At 40.9% G+C, this 19,988-nt stretch overlaps 1 protein-coding gene across 1 annotated transcript in view; it reads right to left on the bottom strand.

Annotated features, from left to right (window-relative positions):
* pacrg (PARK2 co-regulated) overlaps window positions 1-19,988 on the bottom strand; it is a 108,691-nt gene that overhangs the window by 31,129 nt on the left and 57,574 nt on the right. Inside the window, exons 3-4 of the mRNA XM_058748363.1 lie at window positions 7,149-7,320; window positions 5,171-5,320 (exon numbers count right to left, since the gene is read on the bottom strand). Of these exons, the coding sequence (XP_058604346.1) occupies window positions 5,171-5,320; window positions 7,149-7,320 (322 nt within the window). The remainder of the gene's footprint in view (window positions 1-5,170; window positions 5,321-7,148; window positions 7,321-19,988) is intronic.

Below are 19,988 nucleotides of genomic sequence, written 5' to 3'. Positions count from 1 at the left end.
CACATTCACCATGCTTAAATCCAGTTTTAAATCCCCCAAAAGTCCACAGATTCTGTCTAGGCCTGCTAATCACTCAAAAACATGTGAATCTATGTGCATATGGAATTGCATTTGAATTATATAAGGCCTGCATTGCCTTGAGTGACTGTTGCCCTCCAGAGCCAGTCTCACAATGGGAGGAGGTTGCTAAGTGGAGGTACAAACTACTACTGGCAACATGTGATAAGACACCCCTGAGGCTAACAGCACCTCTGCCATGCACATACAAGGAACAACATAACCAGACCACCACCAAGATAATATATCGCCAGCCCCACACCTCTGAACTCACCACCCCACGAACACAAATAGTATTTTTAGTTTTAACAAAAACCTCTCAGAGTTGCATCATTGCCACCACACTATATATATGTTCCTGTGTGTGTGTTTGTGCTTATCAGACTCGTCGGCATTCCCAGCAGGAAGATTCATAGGACCAAAAAGAGTGTATCACAGCAGGTCTGGTGCAGATTAATGTGAAAAGCAGACTAACGGCTCAAAGATAATGCAGGCCAATAAAAAAGACACACACACACATGCAGGGAACAGGAGTGAAGCAGAGGCTAACGGCAGAACAGCTCGGGGTCGTTAAGCATCATTAGTGGGACATTTGTTCAAACACATTTGTCAGGAAGCGTCCTGCTAAGCAGGGAGTGTGTTCTCCTCAAGGAGTGTGTACTGGACAGAGGCAAGCAGGCAGGAAGTTACTGCCGTGTGTGTGTGTGTGTGCGTGTGTGTAATCTACTGCATGATGGAGCAGATCTGTCCCTCGTAAGAGACGTCACCGTGTTTGATTAACAGCAGGAATCATCCCAGCCGGAAAACAACAGAAGCGTGTAAACTGCATCTGTGATTCGCATGCATTTACAGTTCCCGCATATTCAGTAGTTTCAAGTACAGCAGCACACAAACACGCACTCACACAAGCGAAAATGCTGCAGGCTAATCAGGAGGTAAATCAAGTTTACCTGAAGCTCAATTGACCACAAAAGTCTTAGAAACCCAGAGAAAGTGAAAAAAGACAGCACGATATCAGTGCTACATATTGATTGAAGGGGTTAAACTTCCAGACTCTTAATGTTTTAAACAGAGTGGAAGAACATTGGGAAAACGCACACTGAAATAGTTAATTTACGACTACTCCAGGGTCAAGGAGTTCTGCCTAGAACAAATTTACCACAAATTTTATTTTTAAAGGAACAGTCTACCCAAAAATTGCAAGGTTTATGTAGCTCTGAATGCCAAGATCAGGGGTTTGATTCCTAGGGAACATAAGCTGACAAAATGTATAATTTACTGTTAGCCGCTTTGAACAAAAGCATCTAAAAATGTACATAAAAATCATACTGGATAATTATTTATTATAAAGGTTAAAAAGAAAGAATTGAGAAACATTTACATTACATACATGTATATCATATCGTATCATATCATATAAATGCAATACCGTTCAAAAGTTAGATTTTTTTTTACAAATATTTTGTTTGGAAAATGAAAGAAGTCTCTTATGCTCACCAGGGTTGCATTTATTTGTTTAAAATACAGTAATATGGGGAATATTATTCCAATTTACTTTTAATATCCTAAAAAATGTTGTTAATTCTTGTGTTGGCAACGCCAACGCTACATTTTCAGCAGCCATTACTCCAGTGTCACATGATCCTTCAGAAATCATTCTAATATGCTGATTTGGGTTTCAAGAATTATTTCTTCTTATTATTTTAAAGTTCAAAAGAACAGCATTTATTATATAACTTAAGTCATTACTGTCACTTTGATCAAGTTAACACATCCCTGCTGAATACAAATATTAATATTAACAATTTATTAAAGACTTAAAAGATATTAAAGATTAATATATTAACAAATATTAAAGAAAGAAAGAGACCTTACTGCAGTATATAAAATATAAAAATAGTATGTAAAAATATTTAACAGCACTGGAATTCCTTGCAGTGTAAAGAAAATATACACACAAACTGGCCAAATTACACACAACTGTCATATAGCTTAATTCATGCAAAAATGCTGGACAAATGTGACCTTCAAAATTCAAGATCTGAAAACCACAGAAAGGAGGACAACACACATACATAGACACACAACACCACAGTACCAACAGCTGCATCCTGGGGAACAAAAGACCACTATGTAGACACAATTTCCCTCTGGCCACATTGCCACAAGGCATGAAAACACACACACACACACATACACAAAGAGGCCCGTGACTTACTCTGAGAGTGATCCAGTTCAGCACGTCCAGAATATACGTAACCACCAACTCCCCCCAGAGGAATCCAACGGAGAAAAGCGGATCATTTTTAGCCCAACTTCAATTAACCGCAAGTCTCCAAACATCTCTCTGTCTCATACAATCAGACTACTTAACTACGCCACAGAACTAAAAGGTTTGTTTTTAAAACTGCAGACGAAAATAGCAACTGCTCATTTCCAAATTCACAAGATGCACAGTGTCTGGTAGTGCCTTACAGCCAAAGAAAACCAATCTAACCAGTCCTGATCTTAACTTGTAAACCAGGCATTAAACACTTAAGAGACTTTACCTAGCGCTAATTCACAGAGGAGATTAGCATGGAGCCTGGAGCTAATGAGAGAAGCTTCTTTCTGCTCCTCCAGTGCTATTTCTTTTGCTCAAACAAAACATTAGCAGATAATGTAACGGAATTAAGAAGACAAAAGATTCAAATTGGATATTGATCAGAGGAGTGAGGTGGCAGCATTTCGGCTGGTTAAGCCTGTGATGAGGTGATTGATCCACAATGCTTGTCCTCACGTCTGAAGATGTCTGGCAGGCCTATAGTCTGCCTGACAAAGGTGGAGAATGGACGCGTGAACCGGTTCGACACCAGGACACAATGAATACAGAACGCTCACATCAGTCCTCAGGACCGTGTTTAAAAGGATGAAAGACATCAGATGACAAAGAGACACAAATGTAACTACACAATCAATGGAAATTCAGTCGCCAGATGATGTAGATTCTTGTATTGGCATGTAGAAAGTCGGCATAAATGTTCAGTAATGATGTAGAATGTTCAATAAGAGTGACTCAGAGCAGTGCCAATGCCTGCTGATCTGAAACCAGCTTTAAAGATCACAGCTGAAGGCTTGAATCCTGAAAGACAAGCACTGATCTCCAGCAAGACAAGGGCCGCAGGGATCAATGCAAAATCAATGTTAATTGTCAGTGTTTTTCTATGTGGCCGGATCAGAGATACAAAAAAAAAAAAGAAAAGTGAAACGTAAAACCATGCCACAGAAAAAGCAATGAATGTAGTCTTAGAAAACATATTATAGAAGTAAAAATTGCTGTTTTATAAAAACAATAAGCCCTTTTTCCAAGGCACTCCTCTGTGTATTGTGCATAAAATCATCCCTTGGAGAACAACATTTGTGTGTTTTTACACACAGCCTTGAGAGATTTGCTGATTAAAGGGGTGGTTGATTGCAATTTCACTTTTTTAACGTTAGTTAGTGTGTAATGTTGCTGTTTGAGCATAAACAATATCTGCAAAGTTGCGGCGTTGAAAGTTCAATGCAAACGGAGATATCTTTTAAAATTTCTGGCAGTTTAATGCCTACAAAAACGGCTCGTAGGGACTACGACGAGCTACTTCCTGGGTTCGCTACGTCACGAACCCAGATAAACCCTGCCCCTGGGAACATGCAGCAAAGGGGGCAAGGCCATGTAGTGCTGCTTTAGAGAAGAGGAAGAGAAAACTAGAGGTGCACGTAAAAATCTATTCATATATGAATCACAATTCTATCTTCTAACGATTCTAATGGATTCACAAGTTTCAAAATCAATGTTCTAAAGCAGCGGTTCTCAATTCTGTTCCTCGCATTGCCCTGGTCTGCACACGCTCTGCATCTCTCTCTCTCTCATTCAGATCATCAGATCAGCTCCAACAATGAAATGTTCCATTTATACACTTATTTTCACATAGCTATGAGAAGCGTTATACATGGACACGCGTGCGGTTGCCATACTGTATTAAAGCTTTAATCTGGATAAAACCATATATTAAAAGCTAACAAAAGCAGTAGCATTTACAAATAACAGCATATCTAAAAGTATGAGACAACAACAAACAACAAATAAAAAACATACCATTAAGAGCTGTGCTTGCACAGGTTCTGCACAATCCTCTTCAGTAATATTCTCTGGGTCTCAATCGGGCTCAAACTGATAAGCAATATAGACGACGCCATTGTTTACAATACAACCGGAGCACACGCCACTGAGCTGAGGGGCAGGACATTTAGACGTGCACTAGAGGCAGTTTAGCGAATCACAACACACTGGACCAGCTAACCAATCTGAGCCTATTGCGTATTTCTGAGGGAGGGGCTTCATAAAAGCAGGAAATTATCAGCGCGTTTATAGGAGAAGGGACAGAGCGGTGTGGAATAAAGGTAAACTATGTGAAAAATAATGCGTTTTTTAAAAACGAAGCATTAACAACATTAGACTGCACTCCATAAACACAAACAAGCCTAGGAAATAAAACAGTCAACCACCCCTTTAAAAGTACTTCTGTCAGGACCACTATCATCAAAGATGATTGACAATTAGCATATAGTTTGGATTGGCGGTATGGTTCTGTTCTGGGCAAGAACTCCCTGAGCATCCATGCAGCCAAGCATGGATGAGAGCGGATGAGAGCAGAGAGAGCAGCGATAACCCTCTTAGGGTAAACAGAACAGAAACAACATGAATGTATTGCAAGTATCATTAATGTTCAATAATTTAATGTAAACATTTTAGAAATTAGTCTGATTCAAAGGGGAATTAGAAGGCTGAATCCTGAGTGGATGAGAGGAGGAGCTGGGGATGGAGAAGGGTAATTAGCCATTGAGCAACACGAAAGCTGCTGATAATACTGAAGGACCGTATATACTGTATGGGTGTTGTGATAGGTGCCGCATCCCTATAGGTAGATGTAGATCAGCTTAGAGTCAGCTGACGCGAGCTTGACTAAAGTGACCTGCCAGAACTAACACTATGCTTGATATATACAATATATATTTTACAAAAGTGATCTCAAAAGCTAAAAAACCTTTTAGAAAAACCAAAAGCAGTTACAGATTTATATGAGTTGCTTACTGTTCATGTTCTTGAAGATGTTCAGGATGGGGAGGATCTGTCTGTAGTACGGGACCAGTGCCTCACCAACCATATCTGCTGATACAACCAGGTGCTGCAGAACCTTCAGCGTGGTGCAGATGACCTGCCTGCTCCTTGTGTTGAGAGCATCTGTAGACAAACACAGAGAGATGAAGAAAACAAAAAGAAGGTCCAAAAACATTTTGAAGTCAGAAATATTTTGACAGTGTGTGGGAATTTATTTTTTTTACAACATTTTACAACCCTGATTGGATTGTTATATTTGCACTTTCTTTTTCTGCATCCAAAGTTGAAAAACACCTCCTTAAAGGCTCTGTATGCAGGGAAGAAAGCATCAATTCAGTACTACAAAAAAAAAGTCTTCATCTGCAGCCTGTATAATCCTGTGGTTCAATAGTTAGTGGAAAGAATGACAGACCAGTTGAAAGAAGCAATTTAATTCATAAATATGTATTTTCCATATGATGTGATTTCTACTGAGAAATAAGCTTTTGGTTGTCATTAAATATATATTTGGTTACCTCTTGAATTATGTCACTAGATCATTGATATTTTGATGCATTTAAAGCCTGCTTGATTTAGGAGGTACCTTCATATAAAAATAAAAGGGATAGTTCATCTAAAAATCTTTTGAGTGGCAGCTGTGTGCTGTACTTTACCAGTCACCTCCATTTACTGCTCTCCTATATCTGTATAACACACTATGAAATTCTAATTACCAAACAAACACGGCAAACTGTTTTCCAGCGGTGTGACATTTGCACCGAAGGAGTGTTCAATAATTCATGGTGTGTGACGCGTCTGGAGGAGTGAAGATCTGTTTCTAAATATCTCTAAATAAAGGAACCATTAATTCCTCCCTCATATTAGGCTCTAAAAATGAACGACCTCACATACCTTTTCCTTCTCTAAATACCACAGGAGCACGACATTTAGACACTTCAGTAATTGCGTTAGTTTAACTCCTGATACAAACGTATCTTCAGTCGTTCCTGTGAGAGAGGGAAGAAAAAGTGTTCTCATCTATCTATCTATCTATCTATCTATCTATCTATCTATGTTGCAATCAAAAAGAAGGATTATTTTATTTAATCATCCCACAGGAGCTCATTTATTCTTGATTCTGGGCTTTGATTTGACCAGTACAAAACATTGACCTTCTTGTTTTCACTCTCTTCAGTGTGACCTTTGCTGTATGTGTAAGGTCAGTATTTGTTGTGTTTTTTTTATTATTATTCCAATTAGCTTCATCCATTCCTTCTTCTATCCATGATTTTCTAATGTATCCTAAGTTTTCTAAAGTCTGCATGAAAGAAGCTTATTTTGTCAGTAAGATGTGCCGTGCATTTATAATACCATTTTTCAAACAGGAAGACAAGCAAAAAATTAACCAATAAAAATTTACATTGTAAAAAAGAAGAAGAAAAAAAAAACACACAGAGACATACAGAAACATAAAAGGTGTCTTTTTGCTTTGCTGGAAAAACTGTTTTTAAAACAAAAAATAAAGTACCAATGCCCAATATTGCTCTCATCACACTGGATTCTCCTTCAAATTGTTGAGCTCCTCACATGCCTTTGGCCAAACTCCAGCTGTGATATGCATTTTCAGCATTTCAAGGTTTGCTACTTACCACCTTCCATAAGCCAGATTTATGAAGAGTGACTGCTTTAGAGTTTTGGAAGGTAGCCTCTTGGAGGCCTCCCTTAATACTGTAATATTATTACTAATTTAATGCCATTTTTATTTTCTCTTTTGCAAGCTTTGGAATGCTTCTCCTATTCTTCCCCCAAGATTTCAGATGAAGTGCATACTCTGTACCAAGGACAGACTGACCCCCATTGAATGATTTTGTGACTTACCAAAAAAAAAAAAAGAATTAGTTACTTTGGACAGTAATTAGTATATTGGACAGGAAGAGCACTAGGGAGCAGGTCTCATCTTAATGACACTCACTCTTGATGGGTATGATGAGCTGTGGAATAACAGGCAGGATCTTACTGCCACCGTGCTCCAGCATGTCATGGATGCCCTGTCGAGCAAAGAACTCATAAGGGTGAACTGTCTCGCACAGTCCGTCAAAGAACAGGGGTAGGTAGTGATGGTAGTCCAGTTTTTCGATCTCCACCTGTTTAAAACACAAACACACGCATACAGGGTCAGTGTTATTTTAAGTGTGTCTGATCACTATAAAATGTAGGAGCTGCTTCAAATGAGTGGAAGGCCAAAGGGTTTGTGTGTTTTTAAATAACCCCTCTTTGCGCCTGTGCTTATATTAGCCTCAACAAATACTCCTAAGCTCCAAGCCGCATAAAGAGCAGCCCCTGTTTTAGTGCCCCTTAGCATGCCAGCACACATTCTGGAGGGGAGACTGGGGGGGACAGCTGTTCAGGGGCTTTAGAACACTCAGACATGTGACTTCCTGTTGGATCACACGTTCGCACCTGTTTTGATTGGGTTATGAGCATGGAAACAGACGTGAATAGACAAGGCATGTTTCCTGTCCTTGAGTATTTGACATACAGTCACACACACTACTGCCTGTTTCTTTCTTTTCTTCTTTCTGTCACAAGTCTGTCAGTAGGTTTCATGATGTTGTGTTCATAGGAAAATATATTAATACTTGTTTTCAGTGAGTATATCCTAAATCAATAACTCTATATTATTATTTTTAAGATAAACTTTACTAAATGTGTTATATTTTTGTTATAAACAAACAAACAACAACAACAAAATTTGGGGTAAAATGTAAAATAATAATAATAATAATAATAATATATTAATAATTCAAGATATATTCTCTAAACTATTTTTCATGTACTTTTCAAGTAGTTAAAATATTAAAATATGTATTATTAATAAATAAATACTTATTAATACTAAATATTTTAAAATGTTTAAATATATTACTGGAAAACAAAGACATTATTTTTTAATGAAGAACATATATATATATATATATATATATATATATATATATATATATAATTTTATTTGCAATGCATTGTGTAGCTGTTTATTATGTTGTTCTGCTATTGGTTGATTTTACAGTGTGTGAGCACGCACACAAACGTGTATGTGTGTGTGTGTGTGTGTGTGTCTGTCACATGACCCCTCTACAACTGTTCTTTGTCGTAGTGTCACTGATACCAGGAGCTGTGAGCTTGAAAGTTGCCAGAACTTCATCAAACCCCTCCTCTGAGATAAAAGCACACACACACACACACACACACACACAAACACACACATACATGCACACACTCACATGCACACACTCACAAACACGGCATCATAAGCTTACCAAGAGGGCTGATTGCTTAGAGCCAATTTACTGGCTAACCTTGACCTTTTCTGACTCGGTCAAGATCATCTTGGTGAGTCATACAGCAAAACTGGAGTACAAAAGCAAATATGTGCAGTGTGCTGGTAGATAGATGATACACACACACACACACACACACACACACACAGAGGCATAGTGGGGATTCGGAACATGAAAAGCAAGAGGAGACACATGCAGCTAACCACAGACAGATGTCTCACATCACTGGGGTGATGTCTGTGGGACACAATCTCTGCCTGTAGCATTAATCACTGGGACACTGTGAGTGTATGTGTGGGCGGGTCAGGTTTTGTCTACATTGTGAGGACTAAATGTTCCAACATGGATATTAAAACACCAACATTATGGGGACCGGGCAACAAAAATGGATTTATTAAATAATGTATTAATGACAAGCTAAACATCCAAAACGTTTTCTGTGGGAAATAGGTTTAAGATTATATGTAACGCATTTAATTAACTCAGAAGACAATAGAAGTCAAAAAGGCTCTGCCATGATAGAAAAACAAACATGTATGTGTGTACTCATTATAGCCAAGTGTGCTGAGCCACCTTTACAAAACTCACACCCCTGCAGAGAAAGAGTCCAGTGTCACTTAATTTTTTTTTCCCATACAGACAGCAGAATATGTGTAGATTATTAAGCCACAAATGCAAAGTTGTACCTTAATAATTATTACATTGTTTTTTGTTTTTTTAAATTATTGAATTAAACATTTATATGCACTATACCTTTCAAAAGTTTGGAGTCTGTAAAATTGTAATGTTCAAGAAATAAGTCTCAATGCTCACCATGGCTGCATTTATTCGATCAAAAATACAGTAAAATATAATTATTACAATTTAAAATAACTGTTTTCTATTTTTAAATATTAAATATGAAAAATAAAAACAGAAAATATATTTTATATTTAATTTATATTTTTGTCCTGTGATTTTTTCAGCAGTACTTTTACTTATTATTAACGTTATGTTTGTAGACACCACAAAATTGATTAAAAAAAATTCTTAAAAAAATCTTACTGACCTCAAACTTTTAAATGGTAGTGCAAGTCTAGATTACTAGGCCACAATAGCAAAAATGTATTTTATTAATACCATTAATTTTATTAACTATTTTATTTTAATCATTCATCGATTTTTTTTAATTTAATGATATTTTTTGTTGTGTATATTAATTTTTTGTAATGAAAACAAATTTAAATTAAAATATAAAACACTTCTTGTCACTTATTCTCCCTCACACAGCCACGGTTTGTTATGTCAGGAACTGTATCTTCCAGCAGAACATACTTAATAAATCTGCCTACTAAAATAACATTTTAATAAAATACTGTATGTTTTCTTATTATATAGTAGGTCTAACCAACTTTAAAAGCAATAAGGCACTAAAGGCCATCTTGCACCATGCCTAACAACACCCTTCAGGCCTGTTTCACAACACACACAAAAGCAGTGTGTTTTCATATTACCACACTTATTAAAACATCACAGTATTCACACAGCCTGTGTTCACTAATCCAATAAATTCCACTTCCTGTCATTCATTTTCCATTTCAATATCCTGTGGGGTGTGGCAAATTTAATTCAAATTCACACTTGTGAACAGAAAGAGAGCCAATTCTTAAATAGTGAACTGCGCTCACTCCTGGTGTGTGAGCGCTTGTCCTTTAAAAGGATTTTGATAGCTCTCACGTCTATTTGTGTAACATATTGATTTAGAGCAGCCAGAGATGTTAAAGGAAAGACAAATGATTTGTCACCGGTGCAAAAACAAAGAAATATGAGAGGCGTCACACATGCTGCGAATGTGACATACATAAACCACAGAATGAGACTGATCGGCTCAAAAGAGACACCATTGGTAAGGTATTTGAAGTAAATAAAACAGATTGTTTTACAATGAAACAGATTTATTTTTGACTCTTATAAAAATCAAAGCCCATTCTTTACTACTTACACATGATTTAATTTGTAGTCTATTCAAAAGACAAGGGTGAAATGTCAAGTGGGATTTGAAGAGAGCGAATCTGATCAAAAGTGGTCAGTGAGACAGAGACCAGGCTCGTCCCATATCGGTTGCTATGAGGAGAGCAAAGATTTCAGTGGCAAATAACTGAGCACTGAAATTACAGGTGTAGGGGAAAAGGCAAATATGGGAGTCAGTGAAACATGAAAAGTGCTGGTCTCGCTGAAAGAGTTTTTGTTGAATGGATGCAATTATGATCCTTTTGGAAGCCATTAAAACTGTAACTGCCCATGAGCAGAGCTGTTGAAAGCTCTTAATGCCTGACAGATTGGGCAGAAAGACAGGCAGGTGCGGTTTGAGCTTGTATGGCTGCAGTGGAACGGATGAGGCAGAGCCGAAACTAACTGCCGGCACTCCAGACACGCTCTGGTACTGAGGTGAGACATAAGGCTTGATGTGAACGCCCGCAGCACATTTCTCCCAGCGTGCTGAGCACAAAGACACCTGTAGGGGGAAATGGCCAACCCGTGGTGTCTATCATGAAGATGAATGACCAAACTGGCCACTTGATTTTATACCATCACTAGAAGAGGAAGAGGCACTCACTGTAGACAGGAGGAACTCAAGGACACTCAAAGGACTTTGTGAGTTCCCTGTGCCATGGGGGACGAGTGAGATGGTTCTAAATGCAATGCAGACATGCTCTCAACAAATACTACACAAATTTCAAGTTGGACAGTCAGCCTGACACACATTATGACAGTTTGAAATGTGCCCTCCATGTGCAAGAGGAGGTAAATGTTCAAAGCAATGTCCTGGCTATGTGAGTGTGACCTGTGCAAGTGAAAAATGTCATTGCATTTCAGGGAACTTCAGAGGGAGGAAAATAACTTGACATCCACTCTCTTTGCCAGACTGTCGCTGTAAGATAGAGGAGCAGTTTTTCTGGCATGAGAGGAGGAGGGTATACATTTTCAGGCTCATTCTGCAAGGAAATAATTCTGTTTTCTGGAGATGGCTGTGATGAAATCACCAGCTGACATGCAGGGGCATATGTAATAAAGGCAGGGCTTCTTCTGTCGAAATGTACGTACTCTTCACACCACATTGAAGTACTGTTCATATATGCTATATACTGTATGTCATGTACAGGAAAGACAAAAGTCCTACTGGAAGATAATGGGCCTCATTCATGAAACTTGAGCAGAACAATAATAACAATTATAATAATAATTTAAACATTTTTTGATTTTACAAAAGTAAAGATTTTGCAAGTAAAGAAATCTTTTTAAGACAACGTAAAGAAAATGTAAGCAATAAACTGAATGGAACATAATGCGTCAATATGCGTCTCCAAATGTGTTAAAATTAATTTTACAAAGAAAAAAAAATGTCTCCAGATTATGCATGTAACCGTGGTTCCTCGAGGGAACGAGACGCTGCGTCCGAAAACGCTACAGGAACACCTTCAACGTGACCGGCTCTGAATCGTATGTGTAATCAGTCCAATAGATGGGCGAGACGTCACGGGCAAGTGACGTAATGACCAGGAAGCTTTAAAAGCACATGAGGTGCAACCAGCGTCAGCTTCTAGGAATGAAGCAAGCGCTGGCAGGGATGCTGGAAGTATGGCTTTGAGACGCATTGTCTCGTTCCCTCGAGGAACCATGGTTACATGCGTAACCTGGAGACGTTCCTCTTCAGGAACTCGAGCTGCGTCCGAAAACGCTACGGGAACGAGATGCCCACGCCGCCAGAATTACCAATCCCTGCCTAGTGTGGAAGAGCACAACTAAGGCAAGAGAACAGAAGAGCCCGGAGTGGCTCACAAATCTAGGTCATAGAACCTGACGAACGTGAGGGGCGTAGACCATCCCGCAGTGTTGCAGATGTCCTGCATTGATACATCTGATAGAAAGGCCTTGGAGGCTGCCACACTTCAGGTCGAATGAGCCTTGACCCCCATCGGCGAGGGGAGATCAGAGGACTCGTATGCAATAGTAATGGCATCTACAATCCACCGACTGAGGCTCTGCTCACACTGGACACATACAGTTAACTCTCTAGGGTCGACGGTATCGCCAGTCTGTATTTTTTGACGGTATTTTTTTAAGATCAGTGCAAAAGACACTAAAAATACTCTGTTGATTTTGGTCACACAAATAAGTGTTGTACATCAATCGAAACTGTTAAGTGTCTACTATCTCACAATAACAACACAACTTTGTGCTTTTGGAAAACAAACAGGGTGCGCTCTTTGTCTTCTCCATCTCCGCGAACTGTTTTTAGAAATGCGTCACTAAAATGAACTGTAACTCAGCAAATACTCAATACACAGACATGGGAGTTATATCTATAGAAAGCTAGAAATTGTTGAAGTTGAAATCCTATCGAAAACAAACATTATGTGATGAAGTAATTCGTATGATACCAACACGATGTTCAATCTTTCCCATCTGACTCATTATCTCTAATGTGATCCCGTCCCCGCGCGGCTCGCGCCGTTCATATGTAAATAGCCGCGTGGGACGTGCGCATGTGCAAACGCCCAACACAAACAAAGAAGAGATCCTCATCGCGGCTACTGTTACTGTTCGCACTGACTAAAGGAAGGATTTCCCTCGAAAGAAGAACAAGATTTCATCCAGTAGAGGAGATCAATCTGATGAGTAAGTAATGTTTCTTTTTTGCATTAGTTAACGTTTTATTGTGACATAAACTTGAACAGATTTACTAACAGTTAGTTGGGTTTTTCCCAAACGACAACATGATGAATGCTACGCGTCTAAGAATGTTTAAACCATGTTTATTATTAATACTCTGTTCACAAATAGATTTTAATAGCGTGCTAAACAATAAAAATTAGTTTCTCAGATATAAAATATCATTTTGTATAGTACAAAGTACATAGTTTTGTACAAAGCATGCTTGAGTCTGTGGCTACAGAATCATATCATAGGCAACTATAAAATCATACATACTAGACTATATGACTACAAAATCATAGTTGGGTTTTCCCAAACTATAATTCCTGACTACAATGTTTGAAATCGTGTAAAATATTTTGAATATGATGGGCAATTCATTTTATTTAAATTTCTTACGGCGCAATGATGTTTTCATGCTCTACTGTATATAAAACAATACAAGTAATATGAGTGTACACTGTAACATGATGAATGCTACGAGTCTAAGTATGTTTAGTACATGTTTATTATTAATAGCCTACTCTGTTCAGAAATAGATTTTAATAACGTGCTAAACAATAATACCGTATTGTCCCGAATATAAGACGACCCTGATTATAAGACGACCCCCCTTTTTCCAGATGTACCTTTTGGAAAAAGGCTTTTTGAAAACCAAATCTTTTTTTTTTTTCTCTCTGTAAAACACATTTTTTCTTAAATTATTTTCAAATTGCATATTTTTCCTATTTTAATTTTTGTTTTGAAAGTATGGTAAATACTGGTAAAATGTACCAACAATGACATTGCAAAAATATACACTTTTTGATATACCACTGAAATAACAGGTAGCCCATCTGAATTATATAACATTTAGGCTATCCACCTCATAGTAGCTTACCAAAATTTTATTATCAGTAGAAGTTAAATCTTATTGTAGTCTTCAAATCTGGGTACTGTCTTATGTTTTAAAATCACTTACACAGGAACTTTGTTCTCATCAGACTAACATGACAGTCACAACTCATGCCGCTGTAAGTGTTTTCACTCACGTTCTTTACAACACACATTACACTACATATTTCACGGCACACTCGTTTTATGCATTTTTGGCGCCACCTATTGTTGTGGGTGTATTATTGACATGTCAAATTCTAGACCCCGAATATAAGACGACCGCGTTTTTTCAGATATATTTCAAAAAAAAACATTGTCTTATATTCGGGTCAATACGGTAATTAGTTTCTCAGATATAAGATGTCTTTCTCTTTTTTTATGATAGTACAAAACATGTGTGAGTCTATGGCTACAAAACATATATATATATATATATATATATACAGATGTTCCTGATATTAACATGCTCACAAATGTTTTTTTTGTTTGTATTTTATTGAATCAGATACCAGCACCAGATGTATCCTGATGTCTCTTCAAACTGTTTTCCTCTGAGAGCATTGTACCAACATCAGATGTTCAACTACACTGATATTCTATGTTAAAACAAGCTCCTTTTTTACTGATTATGTTTTTTTCTTCTTGAATCCATGGAAAGAATTAGAAACACTTAAATAACACACATAAATATCAGGTATGATTTACTTGTTTCACCTGTTGAACAGAATCTGTTGCAGGAATGACTCAAAGTCTGTTCACATCTCTGTGGTTAGATAAGTGTGCACAATAATGTGTCTTTGACCTTCATTATGTATGTTTTGATTATACTGTGTTGTAAATAAAATACAAATAATTTAAAAAAAACTTTTTTCCAATCTCCTCACATTCTCTCTTACCTGCCTCAAAGTCACAGTCGCACTGATGGGCCATTAGGGGAGGGCCCTTTGTCTTTTTAAATTTAAATCAATATATTGTTTTCTGTGAATGAGTAAGCAGAATGATTTTCACATAATTTTGAAGTAAATATTCTAGCCTACAAGACTGATTACTCAAAAGTCTTATTCAGAACTATTTAGTGAGGGTTTTAAGGCCTTATTTCAGCTACATTTTTTTCCCAAAACTTACTAACCACGCATAATATTTTTTTTCTAAAAAATGCAAACATGTACATCCAACTTCGTCACATATTATTGTAGCACAGTTTGTGCTGAATACAAAAAAAATTATATGTTGGTCAATAGTATGTTTTAAGTAGCTGAAATAAGCACAAATATCAGGGCATGTCAAAACACCTCAAGGGCCCCAAAATGACCTCAGACCCCAGAGGGTTAAGCTTCTCCTGGTCGGGCTCCCCGAAGGGAGGACGACAGAAGGCCTGGAGTACAACAGGCCGTGATGCCGAGGAGGGGACTTTAGGAACATACCCCACACGAGGGTAGAGAAACGCTCTGGTCAGACCGGGCGCAAAGTTGAGAAAAGAAGGGGCCACTGAAAGGGCCTGTAGATCCCAAACCCTCTTAAGAGATGATATCACCACAAGAAAAACAGTCTTTATCGTAAGATGGCGATCAGATATCTCCTCAATGGGCTCAAATGGAGGCCTGCAGAGGGCTTCTAGCACCACAGCCAGGTCCCACGGAGGGACACGAGATCGTACCGGAGGCATCAGCCTCAGCACACCGCAGAGGAAATGTGTAACTAGGGGATTCTTGCCCACTGACTGGCCACCAAGAGGGGCATGGTAGGCAACTATAGCCTCCATGTAAACCTTCAGGGTGGAGTGGGTTAACCCTGTGGAGAATCGGGCCTGCAGGAACTCCAGCACTGTACCAACCAGGCAGTTAACTGGGTCGAGCTGGCAGTCTCTGCACCAAGAAGTGAAAAGCTTCCACTTCAAGGCGTATAGTTTCCTCGTTGAGGGTGCTCTGGATTGGAGAATGGTCTCAACAGCCACGGTTGAGAGACCGGAAGCTATGAGCTGTGCCCCTTCAGGGGCCACACCCACAACTTCCACAGCTCCGGGCGGCGGTGAAATATCGTGCCCTCCGCCTGTGAGAGGAGACGAGAGCCGTCGAGGTCCGCGAACCATACTCGGCCAGGCCAGAACGGGGCTAGTAACAGCAGACGAACCCCATTCCGGCACACTCTCTCCAGAACACCCGGGAGCAGAGTGATCGGTGGAAAAGCGTACAGACGAAGCCTCGGCCATGTCTGTACCATGGCATCCAGCCCTAGTGGAGCTGGATGAGTCAGCGAGAACCAGAGGGGACATTGCAATGTCTCCTGAGTCGCAAATAGGTCCACCTGAGCCTGGCCAAAAATTTCCATATCTGCTTCACCACCTCGGGGCTCGGCCCCTGCCTCGACAGGACATCTGCTCCCACATTGAGATGCCCAGGAATGTGCACTGCCCTCAGGTCTGGGAGAAAATATTTCAGAGCTCGAAACACTGCTAACATCTCCAAGCAGTTTATGTGCCACATTAGATGGTTGCCACTCCACAGACATCGGGCCGAGTGGCCACTCATGACTGCCCCCCAACCGGTGAGGGATGAGTCCGTCGCTAGCGTTACACCGCGACAAGGAGCTCCCAACACTGGGCCCTGAGACAAGAACCAAGGTTTCCTCCACATGTCCAAGGCACATAGGCTCGCCGCGTGACCTTGATCATGCATAGCGGGTTTCCCCTCGGGGAGAACCCCTTGGACTTGAGCCACCACTGTAGGAGTCTTATATACAGCATGCCAAAAGGTATCACATTGGACGCAGCTCCCATCAGACCCAACAACTTCTGAAACTGTTTGACAGTGAGTGACCGGCCTTCCCTGACTCTCACGACTGCAGTGAGGATCGACTCGATACGAGCAGGAGACAGCTGAGCCTGCATCGTGGTCGAATCCCACACCACGCCCAGATAAGTGGTCCACTGTAATGGAGAAAGTACACTTTTGTTGGTGTTTAGTCTTAACCCCAGCTCTTTCATATGAGCGAGAACGACATCTCGATGCCGAACCGCCATCTGCTTTGATTGAGCTAAAATCAACCAATCGTCAATGTAGTTGAGTATACGGATGCCCTGGAGTCGCAATAGAGTCAGAGCAGCATCCACACATTTCGTGAAAGTACGGGGTGAGAGTGCTAGGCCGAAGGGAAGAACCCGATATTGGTAAGCTTCGCCCCTGAAAGCAAACCTCAGGAACTTCCTGTGAGTGGGAAGGATGGAGACATGGAAGTATGCGTCTTTTAGATCTATCATGACAAACCAGTCCTCGGACCTGATCTGAGACACAACCTGCTTGATAGTGAGCATCCTGAACTTCAGTCGCATGACTGAGCGGTTCAGCTGACGTAGATCTAAAATTGGGCGCAACCCCCCATCCTTCTTCGGAACGATAAAGTACCAGCTGTAGAACCCGGTTTCTCTGTCGTGAGGAGGGACCACCTCGAAGGCCTCCTTCCTCAAGAGAGTGTTTACCTCTTGTTCTAATACCAGAGCCTGCTCGGGGTCCACCAGTGTGGGAAAGACCCCACTGAATGGCAGCGGTGGAACGCCGAATTGGATACGATAGCCTTTTTCTACAGTCTGCAGGACCCAACGAGATACATTTGGCAGTAGTTTCCATGCTACTAAATAATCTACTAAGGGAACCAGCCTCTTGAGGCTGGCCTCTGGTGTGCTTTGAGCTGCTAGCTCGGTGCCCTGTAGCAGAGGACCGGCAGGAGACAACCGAACTAACTGCTATAGAGACCCCTGAGGGGGTGGCGAGCATCTCAGCTCCACTACGTTTCCGGGCATAAGGCCGTGAGATATATGCTCACTGGAGATCGCTGCCACCTGGAACTCTGGCAGGGTTAGCAGACTGATCTCCTGAGGGCTCTGAGGAGAGACGGACACCGTGTAATGTGATGCAACCCGCTCTTCCCCAGTAGGGGCCGCCCTCAGCAGTCCTGGCCCCTGGTTGTCAGGGCCGCTTCATCAAGGGCTTCCTCGAGGGCTTCCTCGAGTGCAGCACGACCCTCAGGTCGGGCCTCGTCTTAGAAGCCCCCGGCTTAGAGCGCCGCTGATTTCGGTCCCGTTGCGGGGGAGCGCGAGAGGCGACACTCACTTTCTGAACCTCCCTGTATGAGGAGCTGGAACAAGGCTGAGACTGCCCCCACCCGGGAGTCCCCAGAGCTAGAGAACGGCTAGGGAGAAGCCGCTGGAACACCGCCGCCTGTTTACGAGCCTCCTGGTATCTGTCGACGACGGAATTGATGGCGTCGCCAAACAGACCAGAAGGCACAAGCAGGGCATCCATGAGGAAGACCCCGTCTTTCTCTTTCATATCAGACAGGGTCACCCATAAATGCCTCTCCACCGCCACCAGAGCTGCCATGGACCACCCAATGGCACGGGCGGTCTCCTTTGTGGTGCGTAGAGATAGATCAGTAGCTCTCCTTAGTTCTGAAATATCATCTGCCTTGATATCTTCGCCTTCATCTAGCTCTTTAAGCAGGTCGGCTTGGTATGCCTGCAACACCGCCATCGTGTGCAGACACGCAACAGCCTGACCTGCTGCCGTGTACCCTTTGCCCACCAGCGCTGATGTTGTTCTTAGCGCCTTGGAGGGAAAGACCGGAGCCTTTAGAGACGATGCCGCGTCGGGGGACAGATAACTGGCAAGTGTCTGCTCTACCCGAGGCATCGCTCTATAACCGCGTTTACCCAGTCCCGCCACATTGCAATAATAATTAGAGGCGGGGACGAAATACGCGGGCTGAAAATGGTTTACCTCACGATTTTGACACCTCGGCCACTGGAGTGTGTGTCACTCCAGTGTGTCACTCCGCCTGTGTGTATCCCTACTCGTGATGTAGCGAGGGCAGGGAGGAATACACAATCTAAAACGTGATCTGCTCTCGCCCTGACTATGCTTAGTCTTTCTCTCAGCCTTGGACATTGTGTTTCTGTGCTTATGTACTTTGGATGACGAACAACAGTAAATAAGACTCACAAAACATAAAATGCGACTGACACACACACAGAGCTTTGCTGAATGACAGAAAAGCTGACGCCGGTTGCACCTCATGAGAAGGCAGATCCAGACCGGGCTAAAACGCCTCATTAAAACACGCCCCCACATGTCTACGTCACGATGTGGAAATATTTGCGTAATGCTGCCCAAATGTTCACGCAAAGAAAGAAAGGTGTGGTTTCAGTAACCACAGTAGTGTTGATGCAGCCATGTCAGGGAGACGCTGTGTGTTTCTGTGCGAAAGCAAAAGCACTTTATTTGGCCTTCCGAAAGTAGATGCATTTAGGAATCATTGGTTAAGATTTGTTTACAACAGAACAGCATAACCCAAATGTTCGAATTTGTGCAACGCATTTTATAGACGACCATTTTGTGAACCTAGGAGAATACAAGGCTGGCTGTGCACAAAGGCTATTTCTATAAAAAAAAAGGGTCAATTCCAACTTTGCTATGACAATCTGGCACTTCTGAATCAGCAACTGTAAGTATGTTTTGTTATTAGTTTAAGTATTTGCTATTGACTGTTCAAATGCGGAGTTATGCGCAGTGTAGAGTAACGCGCTGTGTGTGTGTGTGTGAGAGAGAGAGAGACAGGGTCACATCTAATGGTCGACTGATATGGGGTTTTTGACAGCCGATGCCGATATCTTGGAAAGCAGGGGGGCCGATAGCCGATATAAAGCTGACATATTTAAAAAAAATTTTACTTAAAGGTGCAGTGTGTAATATTTAGGAGGATCTATTGACAGAAATGCAATATAATATACATAACTATGCTTTCAGAGGTGTATAGAGACCTTATATAATGAACCATTATGTTTTTATTAACTTAGAATGAGCAATTTATATCTACATACACCGCGGGTCCCCTTACATGGAAGTCACCAC

The sequence above is a fragment of the Onychostoma macrolepis genome, chromosome 17, assembly GCF_012432095.1.
Source record: "Onychostoma macrolepis isolate SWU-2019 chromosome 17, ASM1243209v1, whole genome shotgun sequence".
NCBI lineage: Eukaryota > Metazoa > Chordata > Actinopteri > Cypriniformes > Cyprinidae > Onychostoma > Onychostoma macrolepis.
Note: the sequence above shows the minus strand (reverse complement) of the source record. Positions and strands in the feature narration are given on the sequence as shown.